Raw genomic sequence first — 27,340 nt, 5'->3', positions numbered from 1 at the left:
ATGCGGAGTACTTTGGGGTACCTGAAGCAGGCTTTTGTTCTTGGAAACCTGCAGCGGCAGGCTTCTTGGATTTAACCTTACCTCCCTTGAAGAAGGTATTGGATGATCTGGCCTTTCTGGGCTTGTTAGGCCGAAAGGACGGCTGCGTAGCTGAGGAGAAGGATCTCTTCGGAGCAGGTGCTGCTGAGGGAAGATACGGAGACTTACCCGCTGTAGCGGTAGATATCCATGCGTCTAGGGCTTCCTCAAAGAGAGCCTGGCCTGTATAGGGTAGCGACTCCACACTTCTTCTGGTTTTCGCGTTGGCCAACCACTGGCGGAGCCACAGTCCCCGACGAGCTGAAACAGACATGGAAGAAATTCCCACAGCCATGGAACTCAGGTCTTTCATGGATTCTACCATGAAACCTGCAGAATCATGAATGTTGCGTAAATACAATGCAACGTCATCCCTATCCATCGTATCCAAATCCTCCATTAAGGTAGCCGACCACTTCACTATAGCCTTTGCAATCCATGCACTATCATTAGTGGGACGTAATATAGCCCCTGAAGCAGTTTACATTGATTTCAGAGTATTATCAATTTCTATCTGCCGGCTCCTTTAAGGCGGTAGATCCCGGTACAGGTAAAACCATCTTTTTTGAGAGTCTGGATACAGATGCGTCAACAATCGGCGGGTTTTCCCACTTTTTCCTATCCTCCTCAGGGAAAAGAAAAGCTACTAGAATCCTCTTAGGGATCTGAAAGTTCTTTTCAGGGTTCACCCAGGCCTTTTCAAATATAGCATTCAGCTCTTTTGACGCAGGGAAGGTTAGCAAGGCTTTCTTGTTTTCAGTGAAAAAAGCCTCCACAACCTGCTCAGGTGTGGTATCATTAACATTTAACACATCCCCGATAGCCTTTATCAACAACTGCACCCCCCTTGCAAGAGATGCGGACCCCCGCAAAACATCCCCATCACCATCTGTAGTGTCAGAATCGGTATCCATGTCGTCTTGTGTTACCTGCACAAGCGCACGTTTGTGGGGGTATGTAGTGGGGTGACCCGAGGTACCTGACAAAGGCCATACAGCCATAGAGTACTGCAATACCTAGGTTGCAGATTAATTACTGGCAACCCTGTCAGAAATTTGAGAAATCCAAGTCTTAATAGAGGAAAACCACTCTGGTTCCCTTGCTGGAATCTGTGCTAAACCAGTGCTAATCTGATTACATGGAATGGGATCATCCTGGGAGGATAAATCCTCTGCAGCATATGACACTGTATCCCTGGACATTGCTGCAGGTGACCACCAATCACACCACACACACACACACACGCACACGCACACGCACACACACACACACACACACACACACACACACACACACACACGTTGGGGTAAGACAGAGTTTCCCCCCCAAGAATGGCAAGAGAGAGACAGAGATTGGAGCCAACCCCTTTTTTACAAGGAGAAACCCCTTATCTGCGCTGACTTGTGCTCCTTAATAGGACACACAGTCAATCTATCAGCCTCCCCTCCCTTCTACAACCCCCTGGTACCGTTATACAGTAAGCTGGAGCTGCTGTGGAGGGACCAGAATCTTCCTTCAGCTACTGCATGCAGGAAAATTGTGCTGGAACGCAGCAGGGTCCGCTCTGAGGAGAAGCTCCGCCCCCCTTCATGGCGCTGTCTTCCCGCTCTTCTGAAGTTTAAACTGGCCTGAGGAGTTGTGCTGGCTGGGATCCCTGGACCTCGACAGGCTCGTTGACCAGTGTGAGGGGTAAGCGCTGGCCCAGGGGACCCCTCACAGCGCCGCACAGTGTGCCTCTGGTACCGCCCAGGTGCGCAGTTAATACTGTGCTCCATCCCCTGTTGCCATCTTCACACCGGCCCCCCGCTTGCTAGGGGGGTCGGTGACTAACTCACCACTTGCTTCAGCTCTGTAAGGGGTCGGCAGCATGCTGCTGGGGCGAGCGGTTCCCCTGTGGCGGAGACCGATAAGACCCCTCTGGAGCTCAGTGTCCAGTCAGCTGAGTCAGTGGCTCAGATCCCGCAGGGCGGACACTGCTCCCCCCCTTAGTCCCATGCTGCAGGGAGGCTGTTGCCAGCAGCCTCCCTGTAAAATAATAAACTCTAAACTAAACTTCTTTAGGAAAGCTCAGGAGAGCTCCTATAGCTGTGACCGGCTCCTCCGGGCACATTTTCTAAACTGAGTCTGGTAGGAGGGGCATAGAGGGAGGAGCCAGCCCACACTCTTAAACTCTTAAAGTGCCAATGGCTCCTGGTGGACCCGTCTATACCCCATGGTACTAATGTGGACCCCTGCATCCTCTAGGATGTAAGAGAAAATGATGGTATGCCATATGATTCTTCAGGATGTAGTGATGTTACCAACAATTACGTCACTTGTCATAAAGTTGACAAGTCTACATGGCTGAAATGTCGACACATTAAAAATGTCAATACAAGATATTTTATGGCTAAGGTTGTGGTTAGGGTTATTCTTAAAATTGGATATTGACTGTATGTACCAGTTGACATTTTGTCATCATGATGAATGCGTCGGCATTAGGGTGTCTACAGAATGACTGTCAACACTGCGACAGTGGACAAATCATACCAGACCCTGATTCTTCAGCTACCTTACACATCTATCCCATACTTGCCTACCTGACCCTCTCCATGAGGGAGAAAATGCTCTGTCCCTGGACTTTCCTGGTAATGTATGATTGCCATCACCTGTGGTGAGCTAGTTCATTGATAAGAAAGGTGTTTCACCACAGGTGATGGCAATCATACATTACCAGGAAAGTCCAGGAACAGAGCATTTTCTCCCTCATGGAGAGGGTCAGGTAGGCAAGTATGATCAATCCTTTTGGGATACACTAGAAGTATCTCCGGCACTGACATGCCATGTATTTCTGAAAAAATGGTCTTTGGCAGGAGCAGCCTGTGGCAGCGCCCACACAACACAAAGACTACAAGCCCCGTGATGCTTTGCGCGCAGTGTACGGAGGCCGGCAGAGCGCGCTGGGGGGGAGGTGGAGCCGGCGGCTGCTGAGCGAGAGCGAGGCTCGGAATCCCAGAATAGCAGGCGGGCGGGTCCGGGCTCAGCTGTCTGCCCTCCGCTCCTGCCGCTGCTGCCGGACGAGGAAGCGATGCACAGGGGGGCTGGAAGATGGCCGAGCTGCAGATGCTGTTAGAGGAGGAGATCCCCGCCGGCAAGCGGGCGCTCATCGAGAGCTACCAGAACCTCACCCGGGTGGCGGATTACTGCGAGAGCAACTACATCCAGGTGACAGCTGGGTGATTGATGCCGCTGGCTGGAGGGAGGGAGTGGAGGTGCCCACACACACACTACAGGAAGTGCGGAGATTTGGGGCTGTTATTGCCCCCTCACCCCTATACCCACTCGCAATAATGAATCACTGTCATTATGTTGTTACTCGTCGCCGCCCGCACCCTCTGTAAAGGCCACTTAAAAAAGGAAGAGGGGGGTGCATCTGTGCTCTGCCCACAGGGTGTGCCTTTGTGTTTAATTATGAGTCATATCAGCACGGGCTCCCTTGGGTGCAGTAACCCAGCATGGCAGTGAGCAGGGGTGCTGTAGGGATTCTGGGTCAAACCAGTGCTGAGTGCATTGCAATCTGCCCACCCAATACAGCAGGGGGGGATGACAGTAACATAGAGCTTTGTGCCCCAGTGCCTTTCTGTCTAGACAGCGGTGGGAATATTATTTATCATAGTGCTCTACTGTCCCACAGCGCTGTACAGAGAACGTTTCAGTCATTTGCATCATATTGTGTTTTGTTTTTACTTGTCCATTGGGGCCGGTGCTGCTCTTTTCCGTTCTTCTCTGCTGTAGTGTTTAGCTTGCTCGCTTACTGTGTATGGATGTGACGGAACCAGCAGTCCTGTCACATCCCCGTCTAAATGAAATGAGTTCTGTGCAGCTTTAAATGTCACCCTGATATTGCAGAAGTGACAGCGGGTGGAAGGGGCATTCCCATGCAAAGTGTAGTGTATGTGGGGGATCCTGATTCTTGGGAGGGGACTTAAAGTCATTCTCCCTTGCACAGACCCCTCAGGGCTCTTTGAACTGGAATGCAAGTCAGTTTAACTTTGAACCGTTCATATACATTCCTCTAGCAGATTATTACGCTCTCCCTCATTAGTCACATAAAGGTCTGATGGTTGGAATAATGATGCTGATGTTTCAGGTGAGGGGGTTTGCATTGTGCAGAATCCCCGCCTGTGTAATGCCAGTGAAGTTCTATACACCTCTGTCCGCTCGCAATACTTGTGCTTTGCCGGTAAATGTTATGCAATATCTCGCTTTCATGTCTAGAATCTGAAGGCAGCACAATAAGATATGAAGTCATGTTGGAACTGACTAATAGCTGGGTGAAATAATTGGTGTTCTGGATAGTCTTGTTGTTGACTTTAGGTCTAGTTAGTCAGGCTTTTAATGTGTGCACAAATATGACAGATACGTTCACAGATCTTAAGATTCCTTTTTCTGTCATTTTCTTATTTGTGGATGTAATAAAGTTTGCATAATCTCACAGTTATATTTAACATTAAAAATGTGAGCAGTGTCTATTCTGTACTTGCCTATGGTAAATGCTGTTTGTATAATAGCAGTGGGCATAATGTATTTTAAACTATTTGCACAAAATAAAGTGTGCCAGAGGTTTGTGAACTCTGTCCTCCAGGCATCATTGTGGGTTGGGATTGATTTTATGGTATTTGGGATGCCGGCGGTCAGAATACAGACAGTGGCATACCGATGATCAGGATCCCCCCGGCCCTCTAACCCTAACCCTCCCTAAACCTAACCCCGCAGCCTAACCCCCCTTGCTTGCTTTTTGATCCTATCCTTCCCTGGAGGGTGGATAAACCTACCCCCCTCCCCCACTATCACCTGCAGCCTCAACCTATCCCCTTCACACATGCGCAGCCTAACCTTAATCCTTCCCCTGCAGTCTAAACGTAAATGCCCCCCTACGGCTAACCTCTCTGGCGTGGTGGTGGATGCTCATACAGGATCTTGGGATTCTGGCACTGGCGTTCTGAGTATTGTCGGGATTCCGGCGTCTGTATTCTGACTGCCGGGATCCTAAACAGATCCTATCCTAACAGCTTAGGTTTTGAGGCTTCTGAGTTCATTAGTACTGCAGTCATTTTGATTTAACCGTCTTAGCTCAACCATGGATATCCTTAAAACTTGGGCTGTTTAGGGTACCTAGTGGACCGAGCTTGGGAACTACTGAAGTTTGGGATACGCTGATGCACTGATGAAGTTGCTAGGATGGCGCGACATGCATTGTTAGCACATTTGCTAATAGCCTGTTCCTGTCTGAAAGCTTCAACACTACTTCCGTAAACTGCAACATTTTCCTGGTTGCCAAGTAATGACCTAGCAAGTTCTTTTTTTCTCTGATCGTAATGTTGCTACAGGAAGTCTCAAGAATGGGGTTGAATTTATGGGTGGTCATGCATGGGTTAAAAATGATGTGCCGCTTTAAAAAAAACACCAAATAAACAAAGAAACATAGACTTTGATTGCAGATAAGAACCATTTGACCCATCTAGTCTGCCTTTTTAGGGTGTGGTTATTAGGGTTAGAGTTGCATTAGGGGTTTGTTTAGAGCAGAGGTGGGGAACCTTTTTTCTACCAAGGGCCATTTGGATATTTATAAAATCCTTCGGGGGCCATACAAAAATTATCAACTTAAAAATGAGCATGCCCCCAGTCAGTTGTTATGCCCCCTAGTAGCGACGCTTACACACACACACACACACACACACACACACACACACACACACACACACAGAAAAAAAACCCCACAATACTCGCCAGCCCTGCTTCTGGACCGTTGCCCTCCGCCTGGCCCCTCGCTCCTCAGAACTATGGGAGAGAAGTCATGACATCTCTCCCATAACACCGCTCAGCAGCACACGCACACTGCCAGACCCGGAAGCCGGAGCTCAGGAGTGAGCTCCTGCCTCTGGCTACTACTGAAGGTAAGAAGCCAGGCACCCACTAGTAACAAAATCTCAGCGGGCGCCCAGCTAGGGGAGCCTGGCCGGGCCGGATCAAGTGGCTCTGCGGGCCTTATACGGCCCTCGGGCCTGAGGTTCCCCACCCCTGGTTTAGAGTATTAGTCCAGTGTCCCCTGTCCTGTAGGCACCCTAACAGTCCAGGTTTTAAGGATATCCATGCTTGTGCAGTGATGGTATTTAATTGACTGAGGTACACTGATATCCTTAAAACCTGGACTGTTAGGGTTCCTAGAAGATTAAATATGGGAATCACTGCAATAGTCCATTCAGGACTCAACTAATACAGTCAAATTATTTACCATAAATTCACTCCTGACTACGTTGTCTTTGTGGTGATAATTTTTAGCTGTATTGATTTATCACACTGGTTACTAAGGGGTCAATTCAATTTGGCGACAGTTGAATAGCGCCGGAAATTAGGTCCCCGTGCTATTCAATTCTGCTTAATGTTAATTCGCCAAATGCCGTTCTCTCGGACTTAACAGGTTGATTTGTCGGGAGAACGGGCATTCTCCAACTTATCTGTCCGGCGCAATGCTGATTCCCGACCGAATCAGCATCGCGCCGGCCGCGTGCCAGCACTTTTGTCGGATTTCTGAAATCCCGACAATTAAGTGTCACATGGCGCTGTATTGAATAGCGCCGGCGCTATTCAACTGTCGGCAAATTGAATTGACCCCAATAAGTCCAACTTCTAATCGTGTTAATATGGAGTGCTTCAGTTTTGTGCATAGCTGCTTGTTAGTATGTGGTTGTCCTCTGTTTCCTATTTGCTTTTAACTTGTTTTTACAGCGAAAAGTCAAGCTAATAGAGGCTGTTTGCTTTTCAGCAAAGTACTGTGAACATCTGACTAATTGTACACATAGTTAATTTGCACCTCTTCCAAAATCCATTACAGCTTAGGGCCAAACGTAATAGCCCGAGATTTACAGGAGTCAGTGCCGTTCTCGTGAGATAGTTTACTAGATTTAAAGCGCCAATTGATTTAACGGAGAACCATCCTGATTTTACATTCAAACTAATTGTTGCTTTAAATCTAATGACCGTTTCCTGCACACCGCTTGCTATTGTATTGGGCCCTTAGAATCCTAGAAATAATTTCCATTCTTCCCAAGATGTGTTATGTGCCACACACTGAGCTGAAACTTTCAATAGAACATAACTTGTAAACACCCACGACTTGACTGATCCAGACTTGCTGAGTTTGTCTTTTATTGATCATGTGCTCTACTGTTCATAACACATCCCAGAGAAGCCTGTTCTTCGAGCTCCACCTTTAATCTGCCGTCCATAATACTCTAATGGTGCCCATACACTTGTGCGATGCCCCGCGAAGCGACATCGCGGGGCATCGCACCGGCAGTTCAGGTGCGATAGATCACATGGTAATCATGTGATGGGCATGTCACCGCCGAGTGGGAGCAGCGTCTGGCCGCTCCCGGCGAGTGCCCATCGCAGTGCGATATATTGCATGTGTTTTTAAAAACACATGCAATCGCACTACGATGTGATAAATATTAAGTGCAGCACGTACTATCTTGAGACGCGATATTCAACCGGTGTGCCCGCGCATCGCGTCGCAAGGTACCTAAAATGTGCATACAATCCTTCGATTTCTCTCACATATGCGGTCGAAATCGAAGGATTGTACCGGATATCTCACAAGCGTATGGGCTACATTACAGTAGATGCCATGCATTTCACATTGAAGACTTTACATCTTGACAGCCTATCCCACATTAATACTGTCTTTAACAAGGATAGTGCAGAAATGCGTTCTTACAGGATGGTATGGCTCATATTGCATATACAGTAGATGTACATACCCTATAACAAAACCTGTTTGCCTTCTTTGTAAGAGCTAAATAATAGCACAGCAAATGTATTTCCTGTCTCCTCTGCACTGGCACGAAAACACCTGTTTTCATATCCCACTATTGTAAGGGGTTCACTACGATATGCCGGCGGTCGGGCTCCCGGCGACCAGCATACCGGCGCCGGGAGCCCGACCGCCGGCTTACCGACAGTGTGGCGAGCGCAAATGAGCCCCTTGCGGGCTCGCCACGCTACGGGCACGGTGGCGCACTACGCGCGCCACGCTATTTTATTCTCCCTATAGGGGGGTCGTGGACCCCCACGAGGGAGAATAAATGTCGGTATGCCGGCTGTCGGGATCCTGGTGCCGGTATACTGTGCGCCGGGATCCCGTCAGTCGGCATACTGAAGACCACCCATTGTAAGATAGCGTGGCCGAATCCCAGATCTGTGCTGCACATAGTGTGATGGGTATATGCGTTGTGCAGTATGTCCTGACTGCCTGTATACTAAAACATAATGGCATACATCTCTTTGAAGAAACCAATGGGAATCACAGGTTGAGCTTGTTTTTCAGGTTACTGTGTCACTGCGTTAACTAATTGCATATGTCTAAAACATTTTGATTAATGACTATAGTAGTGTTCCTTCTAGGATGATGAAGGGGCAGGGCGCTGGAGTTCGGGGGCACATTGGCGTGCGCCCGAAATGGGGGTGCGGTCATGCAAATTAGGGGGTGTGGCCATGCCCCCATCATTTTAGTGGGCGGTGCGGCCCACAGACGCTACTATAGAGGGCGTCTGTGGCAGTCGACGTCACTGTTGGAGGAGTGCCCAGCACCTCCGTCGGTGCTGGGCTTCCCCCAGCTCTCTCCCAATGCGTAAATGGATGCAGCGCGCATGCGCACGGCATCTTTACACGCTGGGAGGGCAGGAAGCGTGCGGCTGTTCTAGCAGGGCGCCGCAAAAGGGGAAGGGCGGGTTTTGCCTTCTAAAAAACGGGCAGGGCGCGGCACCCTGCTGATACAGCCTACAGTGAACACTATTATAGAGTAGAGTGCTACTCTGCCTTCTAAAATACATTGTTCAAAAAGATTTTAACGGGAGATAGTTACGTGACCGGCAGTCAGGAGACCACTGGTCACAATACCGATGCAGGAATCACACCCCCTTACAGACCCGACAGTGGGCATGCCAACTAACAGGGATTTCTCCCACTCGTGGGTATCCACGACACCCATAGAGTGGGAATATAACTTGTGGCGCCACCGAGCCTGCAAGGTGCTTTGTTGCGCTCACCCCCCCTTGCCGGGCATCTGAAAGTCGGTTTCTCGGCACCGCTGTGGTGACCGGCAGTCTCCTGACCGCTGGTCACGCATACCCAACCCATCTCTTGGAAATCTTCAGTTATCTAGGGGAGTACTCACTACTACATTGCTCTAGATCAGTGTCTCTCAAACTCGGTCCTCAAGATATCCAAACAGTCCAGGTTTTAAGGATGGCTATGCTTGGCCATAATCATACTGACTGAGGTACTAATGAAGTAATCTGTGCTTGAGCATGGGTATCTTTAAAACTTGGACTCTGAGGATACCTGGAAGCCCAAGTTTGAGAACCCTTGCTCTAGATGGAGGAGAACCATCTAGATCAGGCCTGGCCAACCTGTGGCTCTCCAGCTTCTGTGAAACTACAAGTCCCAGCATGCCCTTATACACCTTTGCTATTAGGAAATGCTAAAACTGTGGCAGAGCATGCTGGGATGTGTAGTTTCACAACCGCTGGATAGCCACGGGTTGGTTAGACCTGATCTAGATAGAGATGCTCCATCCCGGTCAGAAATTTTGTAAACATGATAATTGTCAGTAATAGACGGAGCATGGAATGTTGTCTGCAAGTATAAACGCTTATCTAGGTCTGCTATTATGTTTTATTTTCAGCCAGGATAGTCATAATAATACTTTTAACGTATCTTAAGATGTATTGAGTTTTTTTTTTTTTTTCAAAGCAACCTAGCTTGTAGGTTAATATGATTTCACTTCTGAATTATACATACATGTTATCCATGCCTGACATAAAACAGTATTTGATCGGATTGATTGGCCATGAGTTTCCGCCTGTCACTATACATCAAGTTAATGAGAGTACTGATAACATGCAGAGGATGGTCCAAAAGTCAGTAGTATTGAATAATGGAGTCACTGCAGGGCAATCAGCATTGTGTGCTTCTGTTGGCTATATAGTAAGGCCAGTTTGTGTGGATTCACACTTTGGACTCTTTAGTTAAGAGCCATATAAGTAAGAAACTTTGGGGCAGATGTATTAACCTGGAGATGGCATAAGGAAGTGATAAACCAGTGATATGTGCAAGGTGATACAAGCACCAGCCAATCACCTCCTAACTGTTAATTTACATATTGGACCTGATTGGTTGGTGCCTTTATCACCTTGCACATATCACTGGTTTATCACTTCCTTATGCCTTCTCCAGGTTAATACATCTGCCCCATTGTTTAGTGTTAATGTGATATCCCACTGCATCTCTGTTTAAAAAGTAATTAGTATTAACTCCACATTCTGCTACAGATACCTGAAGGTCCACCCTTGTTTCATTAACAGGATCTGATAAAGAGGAAAATGAATTTATATTACCCTGACCTCACTGATTGTAGCCCTTTGAATGCAGTCACACGGTACATTTCTGCAAGCTGTCGCCCACACTTTGGGGGTATGTAATAAGGTGAAAAGTGACGGGAGATTGCGTGGCGATGTTCACTTGATTTGTTTTTTTTTGTGTGGTTACAGCGCGTAAAGCGGCTAAACCCACCAAAAGTTCTGGGCACGATTGCAAAAAGTGCTGTTTGACCACTCAAGCGGGGCACTTTTTTTTTTTTTTTGTGTGCGCATTTCAGCTCGCCACCCTTGATGGTGAGAGCTGAAATGCAGACGCTGGCAGCCATCGTGCCTGAGCGGAGCTATAATTGAATAGATCTGTTTGGACGCCATCTACGGGCTGCTGCTGGAAAAGCAATTGAATTCCAACAAAAGCAATGTGTTTTTGTTTTTTTAAAAGCTAACTTGGTTCTGCTTTTCAAAATATCATGGATTTAAATCTTAACTGCAAAATCACTGAAATATCTGCATTTTTACAAACTTTTATTTATCACTCCCCAATCTCTATATGCTCTGCTAGCTACGGAGGAGTGAAAGAGAGAGTATGGGGTATATTCATTCAATGTCTGATCCTTTCCGACATGCAGGAAACGGGACCAATACCTGTCTGATTTGTCCCCGTTTTCGACAGCAGCACACATATCGGCGGCTATTGTCGGAAAAAATGAGGCTGGATTGAATAGGTCGGAACCTCTTCCAACCTGTTCCAATCGGAAGCTGCCGTATTTCTGACAAGACAGCAGTTTCCGACTCTGATTGATTGAATATACCTCTATGTATTCTTATATGTATAAAATTAAGCTCAGTAAGGTATGTGTGTGCTTATGTGTGTGATATATATATATATATATATATATATATATATATATATATATATATATATATATATATATATATATATATATATATATATTTCAAATATAGACTGTATTTGTTATTTAAGCTTAAGCATCTATATAAAAGTTTTTGTGACCAGTGGGCTAATCTGTGAGAATTAACAGTAATGACAATTCCCAAAGAAACATTTCTTAAAGACTGCCCTCATAGGCCTGTAAAACCTATGTTACTGTAACCCAGATACGTTGTCTATTGTAGCTCACTTTACTTCAGAATCTTTGGAGACCGTGGTGCAGTATTGTGTAGGGACGAGATTCTAACCCCAGAGATTCTGACACCAAAAAAATGGGTTGCAATTAATGACTTATTTGTGGCCACCATGAACTACTTTCTGCTGGCAATGTTTGCTATTTTGAGCAAACATTCAAATAACTGAGATTAGCAGTGACTGCAGCGCTGACCGTATAGTGCAGGGGGGAACCGCTTAACACATATAAACATAAGTGTTCTGATGTAATATATGTGCCAGCTGGTTTCCCTGGGGATTGGCAGTGCTGTGTGTATCAGGCGCCATGCAGCACCCGGGCATCAGCATAAGGCAGTGGTAGCCAACCCTGGTCCTCGAGAGCTACCAACAGTTTACATTTTCCAGCTCACCTAGCAGGTGCACAGGTGTATTCATTACTCACTAACACATTTTAAAAGATCCACAGATGGAGCTAATTACTTACCTTGTGATTCTATGAAGAGACCTGGAAAACTTTAACTGTTGGTAGCTCTCGAGGACCAGGGTTGGCTACCCCTGGCATAAGGTATCACACTCCTCCTAAGTCCCCAGACTCCTTTGAAACAAGCCAATGGGAGTCTGGGGGTGGGTTTAGAAGGAGTATGATGCTTTACGCTGAGTCCTGGGTGCCTCATGGCACCTTATGTCGGTGGATCAACTCGCAAGTGGGTAAGGTGCTGTTTGACACAGTGGGGATAATTCCATTTGTTTTTGGGTGCCCGAGGGGTGATATTCAATTGTTTTGCTGATGGGCTTGAGTGCTGCGTGTGCTCATTGCTTAGTTTGTGGCGTCCAGAAGCCTGAGCCTTGGGTAGATTTTTGCTCACCACTTCAGGAAGTAGCGAGCAGAAGTAATGGCCGCCTGCGGCACTCTCTCCCATCGGCAGTAATAATTGAATTGCTCCCAGTTACGTTACATGGGAGCTGCGGCAGCACTCAACAATTACATGCCCCTCTATGGGGTTGATTTAATTCGGCAACTTATGAATAGCGCGGGGAATTAGCTCCCGAAGCTATTCAATTCTGCTGCTAGTTACCCGCAATTGTCGGGAATTCTTCTCTCATCCCCGGGGGATGAGAGAAGAAACCCGACAAAAGTGCTGCCTCGCGGCCAGCGCAAGGCTGATTCTGTCGGGAATCAGCCTTGCGCCGGGGAGTTAAGTCGGAGAATGCCCGTTCTCCCGACAATTCAACCTGTTTAGTCGGCGAGAACGGGCTTTCGCCGACTTAACTTTAGCTGAATTGAATAGCGTCGGGAGCTAATTCCCGGCGCTATTCATAAGTTGCCGAATTGAATCGTCCCCAATATGTTCCGTTGTCAGACATCTAATCTAGCATTACAGTTATATTACATTTTAATACTCTAATGCAGTGGTTCTCAAACTCGGTCCTCGGGACTCCACACAGTGCATGTTTTGCAGGTAACCCAGCAGGTGCACAGGTGTATTAATTACTCACTGACACATTTTAAAAGGTCCGCAAGTGGAGCTAATTATGTCACTTGTGATTCTGTGAGGAGACCTGCAAAACATGCACCGTGTGGGGTCCTGAGGACCGAGTTTGAGAACCTGTGCTCTAATGCACCTGCGTGATATGCCTAAAGCTAAAACAGTGTATTCTCTCCAGGGTGCATCTGAACCAGAAGGGTGACAGGCCGCTCTTACCTCACGGTCCCAGTAGTTGCCTGTATTTCTGCCCTTACACAGGGAGTTTACAGATGGTCATACTACATATATTGGAGTTCATTCATGAAGCAGTGAAAAGTGTGGAGAAGTTGCCCATGGCAACCAATCAGTGTTGAGGTAACATTCATAAAATGCATTCTATAAAATTATATGTAGCAGCTAATTGGTTGCCATGGGCAACTTCTCTACTGGCTCAATTCTCCACACGTTTCACTGCTTCATGAATAGATCACTCGGGTAGGAAATCATCCACTTTGCAGACAGTACATTCATTGAAGCAGCCAAAGGGGTCGATTCTATTCGGCAACTAATGAATAGCGCCGGGAATTAGCTCCCGACGCTATTCAATTCAGCAACTAGTTACGTCGGCGATGGCCCGTTCTCGCCGACAAAACAGGTTGAATTGTCGGGAGAACGGACATTCTCCGACTTAACTCCCCGGCGCGAGGCTGATTCCCGACAGAATCAGCCTCGCGCCGGCCGCGAGGCAGCACTTTTGTCGGGTTTCTCTTCTCATCCCCCGGGGATGAGAGAAGAATTCCCGACAATTGCAGGTAATTAGTTGCTGTATTGAATAGCGTCGGGAGCTAATTCCCGGCGCTATTCATTAGTTGCCGAATAGAATCGACCCCATAGAGCCTTGTGTGTTGCTTTGGGAAACAAGTAATTTTTTTTTTTATTGCTGCTGGTCCGCTGATTTCATGTGAGTGTCTGCCCAGCCAGTTGGAAAAGTATAGGGCAACATGAGTAAATGGCAAAGTAACTGTTCATCATAGAAATAACAGGAAGCAGCCCATCAAAGGCCTGCGCTCCCCCTGTGATAACAGATGTAGACACAGGCTGACTTCCTGTCCCGCTTACACCACCCTGGCACTGTGTAAATCATGGTACAGCTGAACTTGGCAGGAGTGAGGGGAAATAAGCACTATGAAGTCAATCTCTGTGCTTTGCTCTCACGTGTGTTAGGATACTCCTCATGTGCTTCATTTTTGTTTTCATTGTATTGTGTATTTTATTGTTTTGTATTGATTTTGTGGAACAAATGTCAGAACACCGTAACTGTTAAAGGTGCATACACACTTACCGAGAAAGTAAACAACGGTGCTAATTTTCACCCTTCCTGAGCGACGTCATTTACTTTCTCGGCAAGCATGTATGCCGCCATCTCCGAGCGATGCGCAGCCTCGTGGGTCGTTAACGATCATCGGTGTCGGCCGTGCATGCATGGCAGTTTGGACTGTCGTCCAAGAGCTGCCTGTACGGCCCTGCAGTTGCGTGACGTGACTGAACTATATGGCCATCATATCGCTCAGTGTGTATGCGCTGCTGCCAACCGCCCGGCCCAGGAGGGGGAAACAATAGGCGACGTCGCTCATATAGCTGGTCGCCTAGTGTGTACACACCTTAACACACAAACCCTCTAAAAATAAAAATAAAACACATTTAAAGAATAAAAAAACAACAAAAACATGTAACACCTCTCCGCCAAAAATGGGAGAACTGTTTAATTACGTACTGTGTGGACTTCTTCCAGATGGAAGTGCTGAAAGGTTTGTGGCACCGCTGTAATGTAACGTTTGGAACGATGTACGTTTTGGTGTGTGTTTATATCTGCCACCCAGCGTGAAGCTGCTTTTCTCTACCCCTACAGGCTGATTATATGACGTTTCTGCAAAGTAAAGCAATGCACAAGGACTCATTACACGGTTTAATGTAGCTAACAAGTACCTTGTGTAGTATGTAGCTTCAGTGTGTACTAAAAGAAATACTTTACATCTCTGAATGTAGGCAGTATATCCTAATTAATACTCATTACTGTGAGCTAAGAAAGAAGACTTGGTTCATTTCAAGAACAATTTCTGATCATTCCTTGAGTAGTTTAGACACATGCACATGCTGAATTGCCCATATCACATATCATGGTTGCGGTGCAGGATTACCACCCTGTAGTGTACAGCTGGCCACATACGGAGCACTTCTTGTTAGCCAGTGACCTGATAAACCATGGTCAATGACTGTTCTAAATTTCTATTATTAGTTGAAAAAAAGTGGTTGATTAGAATGATTGACAATAGATGGGCTGAGGATCCCTCTTAAAGGTGGTTACACATTTAGCGATAATTTAAACGACATCGCTCATTTTGACCCTTCCTGGGCGACAAGTGATGTACGGCTCGCGGGTCGTTAATGACCCTCACTGTCGGCCGTGCTTGCAGGTCAGTTTGGACTGTCGACCAAAAACTGCATGCCCGGCTGCGGCGTGACGTCGCTGAGCGATATGGTTTGCATATCGCTCAGTGTGTACGCACTGCTGCCGACCGGCCCGGGAGGGGAAACACTAGGCGACATCGCTCATAGAGCACATCGCCTAGTGTGTACCCCACCTTTTAAAGCTGGGTACACACTTAGTGCAATATATCTCTTACATTGTGCAGTGTGTACCCAGGACTGCGCACTTCCGCGGTCGCATGCAGCAGATGCGTGGTTTGATGTGCTGTACATCAAACCAAGCGTCCTGAGTGGTGTTAATAAAGGACGGAACATGGTCTTAACATCGCCACAGTGTGTACGGGTGTTTTGGGCTGATGGGGATTCGTTCCTATGCAGGAAGGAATCCTGTCGCTCCAGTGTGTACCCAGCCTTACTGTTTAGCTTTAAACACTGAATCTGGTAATACCCACGCCCTCCACCACCTCACACATATTGCCATGCAGTTAGTAAATGTTCACACACAGACATGTGCATCTGTGACCGCTAACACCCTTTGTACATTGAAGTAACATGTCTAAAGGTAACACTTCTTGTATTTAGACCTTGCTATAATATTAGTCACTACGTATTTCCTGCAATGTTATCCAAGCTTGTTGGTTTGGGCAGGCATGTCCAAACTGTGGCCCTCCAGCTGTTGAGAAACTACACATCCCAGCATGCCCTGACACAGCTTTAGCATTCTCTGACAGCAAAACTGTGTCAGGGCATGATGGGATATGTAGTTTCACAACAGCTGGAGGGCCGCAGTTTGGACATGCCTAGCCTACGATCACTTTTTTAGCGTGTTTGAATTCAGTGAAGAGCACAGGCTAAAGCCAACTCCTACTCATCCAGGATGTCACCAGTCGCAGATGATTGTGCCGACATTGTGGCAGGTCCCTTTTGTCTTGTCCTTTTATATATATTTTTTTCTTCCCTAAGTCTTGTGTTAATGAGATCATGTGACTATATGAGTGCCATCTATGTGGCATTATGCTGCCAGTCAGGTTGGTGTGGCTTTGTCTCTCTCCACTGTCTGCAGTGGGTAAACAAACACTGGGCTAGACAGATTAATCTCCCATATTACATGAGCGGATTCCAAAATGTGCATGCAACGGTTCTGCCTGTTCTAAAGCAGGAATCTAAGAAAACACAGATTAACCTGAAGCTTTTACAGCAGAGTACGGCCTTTACATGCTCAACCAGTGTCCAGAGAAAGTGAAGTATCCATTTCTTGGAATCTCGCATGCCTCAGTGAATTGATTGGTTTCTGGTACAAGCCCCCAAAAATGGCTGCCTGCACTGTAAATTGGCAATAGGCTCCCTCTGAAGATCCTGTATATTTTCTAATGTGTAGAAGTAAGAAGAAATTCTACGCTTTACAGTAGAAAAGTAGCTTTAACAGTGGGCTGAAATATATAATTTGTATATCCATTTAACACCAAATTTATAATCCGGGGTAACCCAGGTCCAGGTTTGGTGTGAAATACCCCTTTCACATCGCACAAATAACCTGGTATTGACCCAGTAATTCAACCCGGATTATAAGAAGGGTCATTCCCGGGTTGATTACCGGGTCAGTGGCAGTGTGAACAGGTTGCGACCCGGGACCCATTCACTACATAGGGAGAGGCGGTGCAGAGATGAGCTCATCTCCCAGCGCCGTCCCCGATGCAAGCTCCGCCCCCGTTACTATGGCAACCCGACCCGGCATATTGCCAGGTCGGGAAGCCAAATCTTGGGGTCCAATGCCGTGTCCCACCCAGGAAAGACTCGTTTCCAATTCCAGGGTGGGATCCGGCATTGGAGATGTGAAAGGGGCTAAAGGGTCCATGGTGTTGAACGGGGTAACCCGGGTCATCTGACAGCATATGGAGAGACGGATCTCCAAATGCCGACAGAGGGAACACCCGGCAATAACCTGGGTCTAGCCTGCGGTGCGAACAGGGTTTAAAGCCGGCCTGCACAGATTAAAAAAGTGTTTAATAACCTAGGTGAGAACCGGGATTTGTTGGTGTGAAATGGGTATTACTGGGCTACATTTTTCTGGGAACCCAGCGATAGTAGTGGCCACATCCAGACTTGTCAATCAGCGTGATCCTCAAATCACACCTGATGCATCGCCCTGATCTTGCGGTGGGGTGAACCGACTGCATCACAAGGTGCCAGTACCACATGGTCATCCAATATATGTGCAATCTGATTCCTTTGGATTGGCAACCCCCCCAAAGAAAGCAGTTAGTTTGATCTAACACAGAAAACAATGTATATGCCAAAATGGCCATGCTACTAACTCGAGTCAGTGTGTGAGCACTGACCTAATATAGCGTATTCATTTTACATTTTAAGGCAGTCATAGTGAAGTTGTTTGACTGTCAGTCCCAACGGTGCGTAAGAATTTGAGCATGACACCTGACTCATGGAATACTTGTCCTCAGTGCTCAGAGAAGGAGGTCTCAGTAATGACCTCTCCCCTTTGACCACTGGCATCTCATTGACTCCCCAGGATGCCAGGCGCACTGCCTAGCAGTTTAGTGCATCACAATTAAACTTGCTCAGCGGCCACCCAGAGAAGGAAGCTCAGGCTCTATGGATGCACGGAGCCCTCAAAGCAGAACCTGTTGTACATTACATCTGTTCCTCACTTGAGGGCCAGATGTACTAAGCCAGGCATTCCCAACCTCTGTCCTCAAGGCACACTAACAGTCCTGGTTTTAGTGATCTCCAGGCTTGAACACAGGTGACTTAATTAGTACCTCAGTTATTTTGATTTAACCATCTGTGCTGAAGCCTGGATATCACTAAAACCTGCACTGTTGGCGTGCATTGAGGACCGCGGTTGGGAATGCCTGTACTAAGCCTTGAAAAGTGATACATTTCACGGTGATAAAGTACCAACCAACCAGCTCATAACTCTCATTTTTCGAACCCAGCCTGTAACATGACAATTAGGATCCGATTGGCTGGTTCTTTATCACTGTGAAATGTATTACTTTTCAAGGCTTAGTACAATTCAGAAATTCTGGTGTGAGTGAGGGATGTGGATTGGAGGGGAAGTAATGCCTGAAGAGGATTGATTGTGTGTGTGTGTGTGTGTGTGTGTGTGTGTGTGTATAGAGCATTGGGTCTGTGTATTGTTTACTATGTATGAATGGCTACCATTTAAAATGCGTCTTAACACTTGTCTGGCTCCTAAATTTTTAGGCTGACATCCGTTATTTATGTCGTGAAGCTTAGTGGAGCTGGCTGCTTTTCATTGGTTACTGAACGTCACCTGAGCGGATGGTGTTATCTGGTGTATTATGGGGCTGCTACTCTTTAGTTACAGCTCTGTAACCTGCTTCAGGGCTTATTGACCCATGTGCTGGGAAGATGAATAAAACACATGAAAACTATCGTGCACTATGGACACATTTTAGTAATCTGTTATATTGCTTGGGAGCGTTACTGCATTAGTGTTCCCGCTAGGATATTTTTAGGGCAGGGTGCTGATCATTGAGGAGGGCACATTTTAATATTGAAGGACACATTTATGTGATGCTTTACGCACAAAGCAGAGCGCATAGGTTTCTAGTTTTTATACATACATTAAGGGGAAATATATATCACATACAACATCTGTACTGACAAAATACTGTATATGTCCAGTCTTCTTGAAAGAACAGCTGTAGCATGTACATACTGTAAATCGATATTAATAAATGTCTCCTCCAGTGCTGAAGTGGTTATAATCTGTAGGTGTTATAAAACTGAAAAGTTAAGAAGAGGGTTTAAATATATAGATACAAAATAAGTCTGTTCTTGTAGGGAAATACCGTAAGCCGTACATGCTCACTGCTTACCCTGTCCTTTCCCTCTGCATCAGAGCGCTGTGTTAGGCAGCCACAGCAATGATGCCATTTAAAGTCCCTCCTCTGCAATCCATTTCGCTAAAGGGCCCTACGATACGGACGACTCAGCGGCGAGAGGGGGTTACGAGGGGAGTGAAGTTTCTTCCTGACGTCATCCGGCCCCATAGCCCTGCTTGGTAATATGGACGAGATTGGCCATATTGGCTTCCATGTATAAACGAGCCAGCACGAATGATGAACGACCGTAGGGCAGCACATTGTTCATTGTTGGTGCCTACACACTGAGCGATATGAACGATATCTCGTTCGATCGTTCATATCGCTCAGTGTAATCGGCCAGTGTGTTTGGCCCTTAAGGATAGAAATTTATGTTCAGAGTTGGGCAAGAGTAGACCACTACATTGTAAGATGCATTCTGACTGTTGCATTCTGTATAGATAGGGGTGATTTATGATCGCCCAGGGTGCTTTTTCACATTTCAAAAAATGGGCTGTGTGCGGCACCCTGCTGAAACAGCCAAGAAAGGAACACTATGCATGACTGTTCTGTTCTAAGCCCTTAGATGTGTTGCAAGTGGTCGTACAACCAGGGGAACATATTAGATCACTGGCTTCCATTTTAAGCAGCAATGTGAGCAGTTCCATGGTCATTGTTGAGGCACGTTACACTGAATTGCAATCCTACTTTAAGACACAACGGTAGGAACAGGATGTAGTTATGTGACATTACCGACACCTACATCCCGCCCCCCCCCCCTAATCCCGACAGTCGGCATGTCGACTTGCAGGGACTCAGAGTGGGAATAGAACATGTGGCGAGCGCAGCGCGCCACCGAGCCTGCAAGAGGATTCGTTGAGCTCGCCCCCACGCCGGCATTCCGCGGCAGGGAACCCATACCCAACCCGTTCGAACGAGTCCAGAAGACACCATAAATGTGCTTTTCAGACACTTGAAGATATTTTATGACTCAAAGTTTGAGTATATCTATAATCTATCTTACATCAGCAATAATACACACACTTTTTTTTCTTTTTTTTTTTATCATTGACTACATTTAAGTACCTTCCTAGCTACCCTGCAAATCATTATCATTTTTTCAAAATCTCCCTTCAGGGAAAACCATTATGGCTGCCAGACACAGTAGTCTGCTTCACAGACTGTTTCTCATTCTCAGCCATGTCATGTATTGTTTTGACAAATGTATTACTTCTTGTTATATTGGTTGTTCTATCCCATGCAACCTCCTTTTCATGTTTCTATGTTTACTACAAGATACTGTAGTCCTAGAATAAGAGGATAAATTAAGAAGGATTAGTAATCTGAGAGGAAAACTATAATGTTCATACTCCATTTTTCAAATGTGTTGGGTTCTGGAGCAGGACATAAATGTGGCGTCATCACGTTCTGTTTAGCTGTACTTAGTTTGCACTTACTCACGAGTGACTGAACATAAGATTTTCATAATTTTCAAATGAAAGGGCCATTTCACGACATTATTATTTTATTACCAGTTATTTATATAGCGCACACACATTCCGCAGCGCTTTACAGAGAATATTTGGCCATTCACATCAGTCCCTGCCCCAGTGGAGCTTACCATCTATATTCCCTATCACATGTACACACAGACACATTCACACTAGGGGTAATTTTTGTTGGAAGCCAATTAACCTACCAGTATATTTCTCTATCGTCCTAAGTGGATGCTGGGGTTCCTGAAAGGACCATGGGGAATAGCGGCTCCGCAGGAGACAGGGCACAAAAAAGTAAAGCTTTTACCAGATCAGGTGGTGTGCACTGGCTCCTCCCCCTATGACCCTCCTCCAGACTCCAGTTAGATTTTGTGCCCGAACGAGAAGGGTGCAATCTAGGTGGCTCTCCTAAAGAGCTGCTTAGAGAAAGTTTAGCTTAGGTTTTTTACTTTACAGTGAGTCCTGCTGGCAACAGGATCACTGCAACGAGGGACTTAGGGGAGAAGTAGTGAACTCACCTGCGTGCAGAGTGGATTTGCTGCTTGGCTACTGGACACTAGCTCCAGAGGGACGATCACAGGTACAGCCTGGATGGTCACCGGAGCCGCGCCGCCGGCCCCCTTGCAGACGCTGAAGAGAGAAGAGGTCCAAAATCGGCGGCTGAAGACTCCTCAGTCTTCTTAAGGTAGCGCACAGCACTGCAGCTGTGCGCCATTTTCCTCTCAGCACACTTCACACAACAGTCACTGAGGGTGCAGAGCGCTGGGGGGGGCGCTCTGAGAGGCAAATAAAAACCTTATTAGAGGCAAAAAATACCTCACATATAGCCCACAGAGGCTATATGGAGATATTTAACCCCTGCCTAACTTCAAAAATAGCGGGAGACGAGCCCGCCGAAAAAGGGGCGGGGCCTATCTCCTCAGCACACAGCGCCATTTTCTCTCACAGAAAAGCTGGAGAGAAGGCTCCCAGGCTCTCCCCTGCACTGCACTACAGAAACAGGGTTAAAACAGAGAGGGGGGGCACTGATTTTGGCGATATTGTATATATATAAAAGATGCTATAAGGGAGAAACACTTATATAAGGTTGTCCCTATATAATTATAGCATTTTTGGTGTGTGCTGGCAGACTCTCCCTCTGTCTCCCCAAAGGGCTAGTGGGTCCTGTCCTCTGTCAGAGCATTCCCGGTGTGTGTGCTGTGTGTCGGTACGTGTGTGTCGACATGTATGAGGACGATGTTGGTGAGGAGGCGGAGAAATTGCCTGTAATGGTGATGTCACTCTCTAGGGAGTCGACACCGGAATGGATGGCTTATTTAGAGAATTACGTGAGAATGTCAACACGCTGCAAGGTCGGTTGACGACATGAGACGGCCGACAATCTATTAGGACCGGTCCAGGCGTCTCAGAAACACCGTCAGGGGTTTTAAAAACGCCCATTTACCTCAGTCGGTCGACACAGACACAGACACGGACACTGAATACAGTGTCGACGGTGAATAAACAAACGTATTTCTCATTAGGGCCACACGTTAAGGGCAATGAAGGAGGTGTTACGTGTTTCTGATACTACAAGTACCACAAGAAAGGGTATTATGTGGGAGTGAAAAAACTACCTGTAGTTTTTCCTGAATCAGATAAAATAAAATGAAGTGTGTGATGATGCGTAGGGTTACCCCGATAGCAAATATTGGCGTTATACCCTTTCCCGCCAGAAATTAGGGTACGTTGGGAAACACCCTTTAGGGTGATAAGGCGCTCACACGCTTATCAAGTGGCGTTACCGTCTCCAGATACGGCCGCCCTCAAGGAACCAGCTGATAGGAAGCTGGAAAAATATCCTAAAAAGTATATACACACATACGGTGGTTATACTGCGGCCAGCGATCGCCATCAGCCTGGAGATGCAGTGCTGGGTTGGCTTGGTCGGATTCCCTGACTGAAAATATTTTATTCATGTAGAGCATTTAATAGGATGCATTCTATATATATGTATGTGAGATGCACAGAGGGATATTTGCTCTCTGGCATCAAGATAAGTGCGTTGTCCATATCTCCCAGAAGATGTCAGGGACACGACAGTGGTCAGGTGATACAGATCCCATACGGCAGATGGAAGTATTGCTGTATAAAGGGAAGGAGTTATTTGGGGGTCGGTCCATCGGACCTGGGGACCACAGCAACAGCTGGGAAATCCAACCTTTTTTACCCCAAGTTACATCTCAGCTAAAAAAGACACCGTCTTTTCAGCCTCAATCTTTCCTTTCCCATGAGGGCATGCAGGCAAAAGGCCAGTCATATCTGCCCAGACATAGAGGTAAGGGAAGTAGACTGCAGCAGGCAGCCCTTTCCCAGGAAAAGAAGCCCTCCACCGCGTCTGCCAAGTCCTCAGCATGACGCTGGGGCCGTGCAAGCGGACTCAAGGTGGGGGGGTAGTCTCAAGAGTCTCAGGGCGCAGTGGGATCACTCGCAAGTTGACCCCTAGATCGTACGAGTATTATCCCAGGGGTAAAGATTGGAGAGTCGAGACATCTTCTCCTCGCAGGTTCCTGAAGTCTGCTTTACCAACGGCTCCCTCCGACAGGGAGGCAGCATTGGAAACAATTCACAAGCTGTATATCCAGCAGGTGATAATCAAAGTACCCCTCCTACGACAAGGAAAAGGGTATTATTTTTCCACACTATATTGTGGTACTGAAGCCAGACGGCTTGGTGACACATAGTCTAAATCTAAAATGTTTTGAACACTTACATAAAAGGTTCAAATCGAGATAAAGTCACTCAGAGCAGTGATAGCGAACCGGAAAAAAGGGGACTATATGGTGTCCCTGGACATCAAGGATTACCTCCATGTCCAAATTTTGTCCTTCTCATCAAGGGTACCTCTGGTTCGTGGTACAGAACTGTCAATATCAGTTTCAGACGATGCCGTTTGAATTATCCACGGCACCCCGGGCCTTTTTACCAAGGTAATGGCCGAAAAGATGTTTCTTCAAAGAAAAAAGGCATCTAAATTATCCCTTACTTGCACGACCTAAAAAGGGCAAGTTCCAGAGAACAGTTGGAGGTCGGAAGAGCACTATCTAAAGTAGTTCTTCGACGGCACGACTGGATTCTAAATATTCCAAGAATCGCAGCTGTTTTCCGACGATACGTCTGCTGTTCCTAGGGATGATTCTGGACACGGTTCAGAAAAAGGTTTTTCTTCCCGAGGAAAAAGCCAAGGAGTTATCCGACCTGTCAGGAACCTCCTAAAACCAGGAAAGGTGTCTGTACATCAATGCACAAGAGTCCTGGGAAAAATGGTGGCTTTTTACGAAGCAATTCCATTCGGCAGATTCCATGCAAGAATTTTCCAAAGGGATCTGTTGGACAAATGGTCAGGGTCGCATCCTCAGATGCACCTGCGAATAACCCTGTCGCCAAGGACAAGGGTATATCTTCTGTGGTGGTTGCAAAAGGCTCATCTATTGGAGGGCCGCAGATTCGGCATACAGGATTTGATCCTGGTGACCACGGACGCCAGCCTGAGAGGTTGGGGAGCAGTCACACAAGGAAGAAACTTCCAGGGGGTATGGACGAACCTGGAAAAGTCTCTTCACATAAACATTCTGGTACTAAGAGCAATCTAAAATGCTCTAAGCCAGGCGGAACCACTCCTGCAAGGAAAACCGGTGTTGATTCAGTCGGACAACATCACGGCGGTCGCCCATGTAAACAGACAGGGCGGCACAAGAAGCAGGAGTGCAATGGCAGAAGCTGCCAAGATTCTTCGCTGGGCGGAGAATCACGTAATAGCACTGTCAGCAGTGTTCTTCCCGGGCGTGGACAACTGGGAAGCAGACTTCCTCAGCAGACACGATATTCACCCGGGAGAGTGGGGTCTTCATCCAGAAGTCTTCCACATGCTAATAAACTGTTGGGAAAGACCAATGGTAGACATGATGGCGTCTCGCCTCAACAAGAAACTGGACAAGTATTGCGCCAGGTCAAGAGATCCACAGGCAATAGCTGTGGACGCACTGGTAACACCTTGGGTGTACAAATCAGTATATGTGTTTCCTCCTCTGCCTCTCATACCAAAGGTATTGAAGATTATACGGTGAAGAGGAGTAAGAACAATACTAGTGGCTCCGGATTGGCCAAGAAGGACTTGGTACCCGGAACTTCAAGAGTTGGTCACGGACGACCCGTGCCCTCTACTTCTGAGAAGGGACCTGCTACAACAGGGTCCCTGTCTCTTTCAAGACTTACCGCGGCTGCGTTTGACGGCATGGCGGTTGAACGCCAGATCCTAAAAGGGAAAGGCATTCCAGAAGAAGTCATTCCTACCTTGATTAAGGCAAGGAAGGAAGTCACCGCGAAACATTATCACCGCATTTGGCGAAAATATGTCGCGTGGTGCGAGGATCGGAGTGTTCCGACGGAGGAATTTCAACTGGGTCGTTTCCTACATTTCCTACAATCAGGATTGTCTATGGGTCTCAAATTGAGATCTATTAAGGTTCAAATTTCGGCCCTGTCAATATTCTTCCAAAAAGAATTGGCCTCAGTTCCTGAGGTACAGACTTTTGTTAAAGGAGTACTGCATATACAGCCTCCTGTGGTGCCTCCGGTGGCACCGTGGGATCTAAATGTAGTTTTAGATTTCCTCAAATCCCATTGGTTTGAACCATTGAAAAAGGTGGATTTTAAATATCTCACATGGAAAGTGACTATGTTACTGGCCCTGGCTTCCGCCAGGAGAGTATCTGAATTGGCGGCTTTATCTTATAAAAGCCCTTATCTAATCTTCCATTCGGATAGGGCAGAACTGAGGACTCGTCCGCATTTTCTCCCTAAGGTGGTATCAGCGTTTCACCTGAACCAACCTATTGTGGTGCCTGCGGCCACTGGCGACTTGGAGGACTCCAAGTTGTTGGACGTTGTCAGAGCCTTAAAAATATACATTTCAAGGACGGCTGAAGTCAGAAAATCTGACTCGCTGTTGATACTATATGCACCCAACAAGTTGGGTGCCCCTGCTTCTAAGCAGACGATTGCTCGTTGGATTTGTAACACAATTCAACTTGCTCATTCTGTGGCAGGCCTGCCACAGCCTAAATCTGTTAAGGCCCATTCCACAAGGAAGGTGGGCTCATCTTGGGCGGCTGCCCGAGGGGTCTCGGCATTACAATTCTGCCGAGCAGCTACGTGGTCGGGGGAAAACAAGTTTGTAAAATTCTACAAATTTGATACCCTGGCAAAAGAGGACTTGGAATTCTCTCATTCGGTGCTGCAGAGTCATCCGCACTCTCCCGCCCGTTTGGGAGCTTTGGTATAATCCCCATGGTCCTTTCAGGAACCCCAGCATCCACTTAGGACGATAGAGAAAATAAGAATTTACTTACCGATAATTCTATTTCTCGGAGTCCGTAGTGGATGCTGGGCGCCCATCCCAAGTGCGGATTATCTGCAATACTGTACATAGTTATTGTTAACAAATTCGGGTTATATTGTTAAGGAGCCATCTTTAAGAGGCTCTTTCTGTTATCATACTGTTAACTGGGTTTAGATCACAAGTTGTACGGTGTGATTGGTGTGGCTGGTATGAGTCTTACCCGGGATTCAAATTGCCTCCCTTATTGTGTACGCTCGTCCGGGCACAGTACCTAACTGGAGTCTGGAGGAGGGTCATAGGGGGAGGAGCCAGTGCACACCACCTGATCTGGTAAAAGCTTTACTTTTTTGTGCCCTGTCTCCTGCGGAGCCGCTATTCCCCATGGTCCTTTCAGGAACCCCAGCATCCACTACGGACTCCGAGAAATAGAATTATCGGTAAGTAAATTCTTATTTTTTGGCTTCTTATAATGGCCATAAATTTCACCCCTCACTTTTGGTTTAAAAAATAAAATAAAATAAAAAAAGTTAAATTATTGTGAGACTGTATCAAAGTTTATTTTGTTCATTTGGGGTAAGGGAAGTGGGGGGCAGCTTAGTAGACACAAAGCTGTAATGCATTTTGCAGTAGTGCCCACTAAAAGATAGTAGTTCTTGCACACTGTTTCACACGTCTGGAGAAATAGGAAGGCATTGGGAGTATGAATGGTATGCGTTTAAAATACCGCCCGTCCGGATCCCGGCGATCGCAATACCGACGTTGTAATCTCGACAGGGGTCTGAAGGCTTGTTGGAATCAATGTAAATATATATCCTTACTGTATAAAACCACAAACTCAATGTAACTTAAATACAGCTTCTCTTCAGCAGTTGGATGTACAGAAACACAGCCTTAACTGCACCAATTATCAGCAATACCAACTTCCCATTATGCTGCTGCAGCTGTTCTCTGGGAAATACGGGAACTCCCTCCGGTTTCAGCCATTCCCCTTTATTTAGGGAACAGTCATTAGCAGAGTGGAGTTTACTGAAGAGTGACTCC

At 46.7% G+C, this 27,340-nt stretch overlaps 1 protein-coding gene across 10 annotated transcripts in view; it reads left to right on the top strand.

Moving 5' to 3' along the window:
- Positions 1-2,877: 2,877 nt before the first annotated feature.
- ABI1 (abl interactor 1) overlaps positions 2,878-27,340 on the top strand; it is a 157,290-nt gene continuing 132,827 nt past the window's right edge. For all 10 annotated transcript variants that reach the window (XM_063921669.1, XM_063921666.1, XM_063921663.1 and 7 more), the window contains exon 1: positions 2,878-3,282. In XM_063921669.1, the coding sequence (XP_063777739.1) occupies positions 3,166-3,282 (117 nt within the window). In that variant the 5' untranslated portion in view covers positions 2,878-3,165. The remainder of the gene's footprint in view (positions 3,283-27,340) is intronic.

This window comes from Pseudophryne corroboree, chromosome 5 (genome assembly GCF_028390025.1).
Source record: "Pseudophryne corroboree isolate aPseCor3 chromosome 5, aPseCor3.hap2, whole genome shotgun sequence".
Lineage (NCBI taxonomy): Eukaryota > Metazoa > Chordata > Amphibia > Anura > Myobatrachidae > Pseudophryne > Pseudophryne corroboree.
Note: the sequence above shows the minus strand (reverse complement) of the source record. Positions and strands in the feature narration are given on the sequence as shown.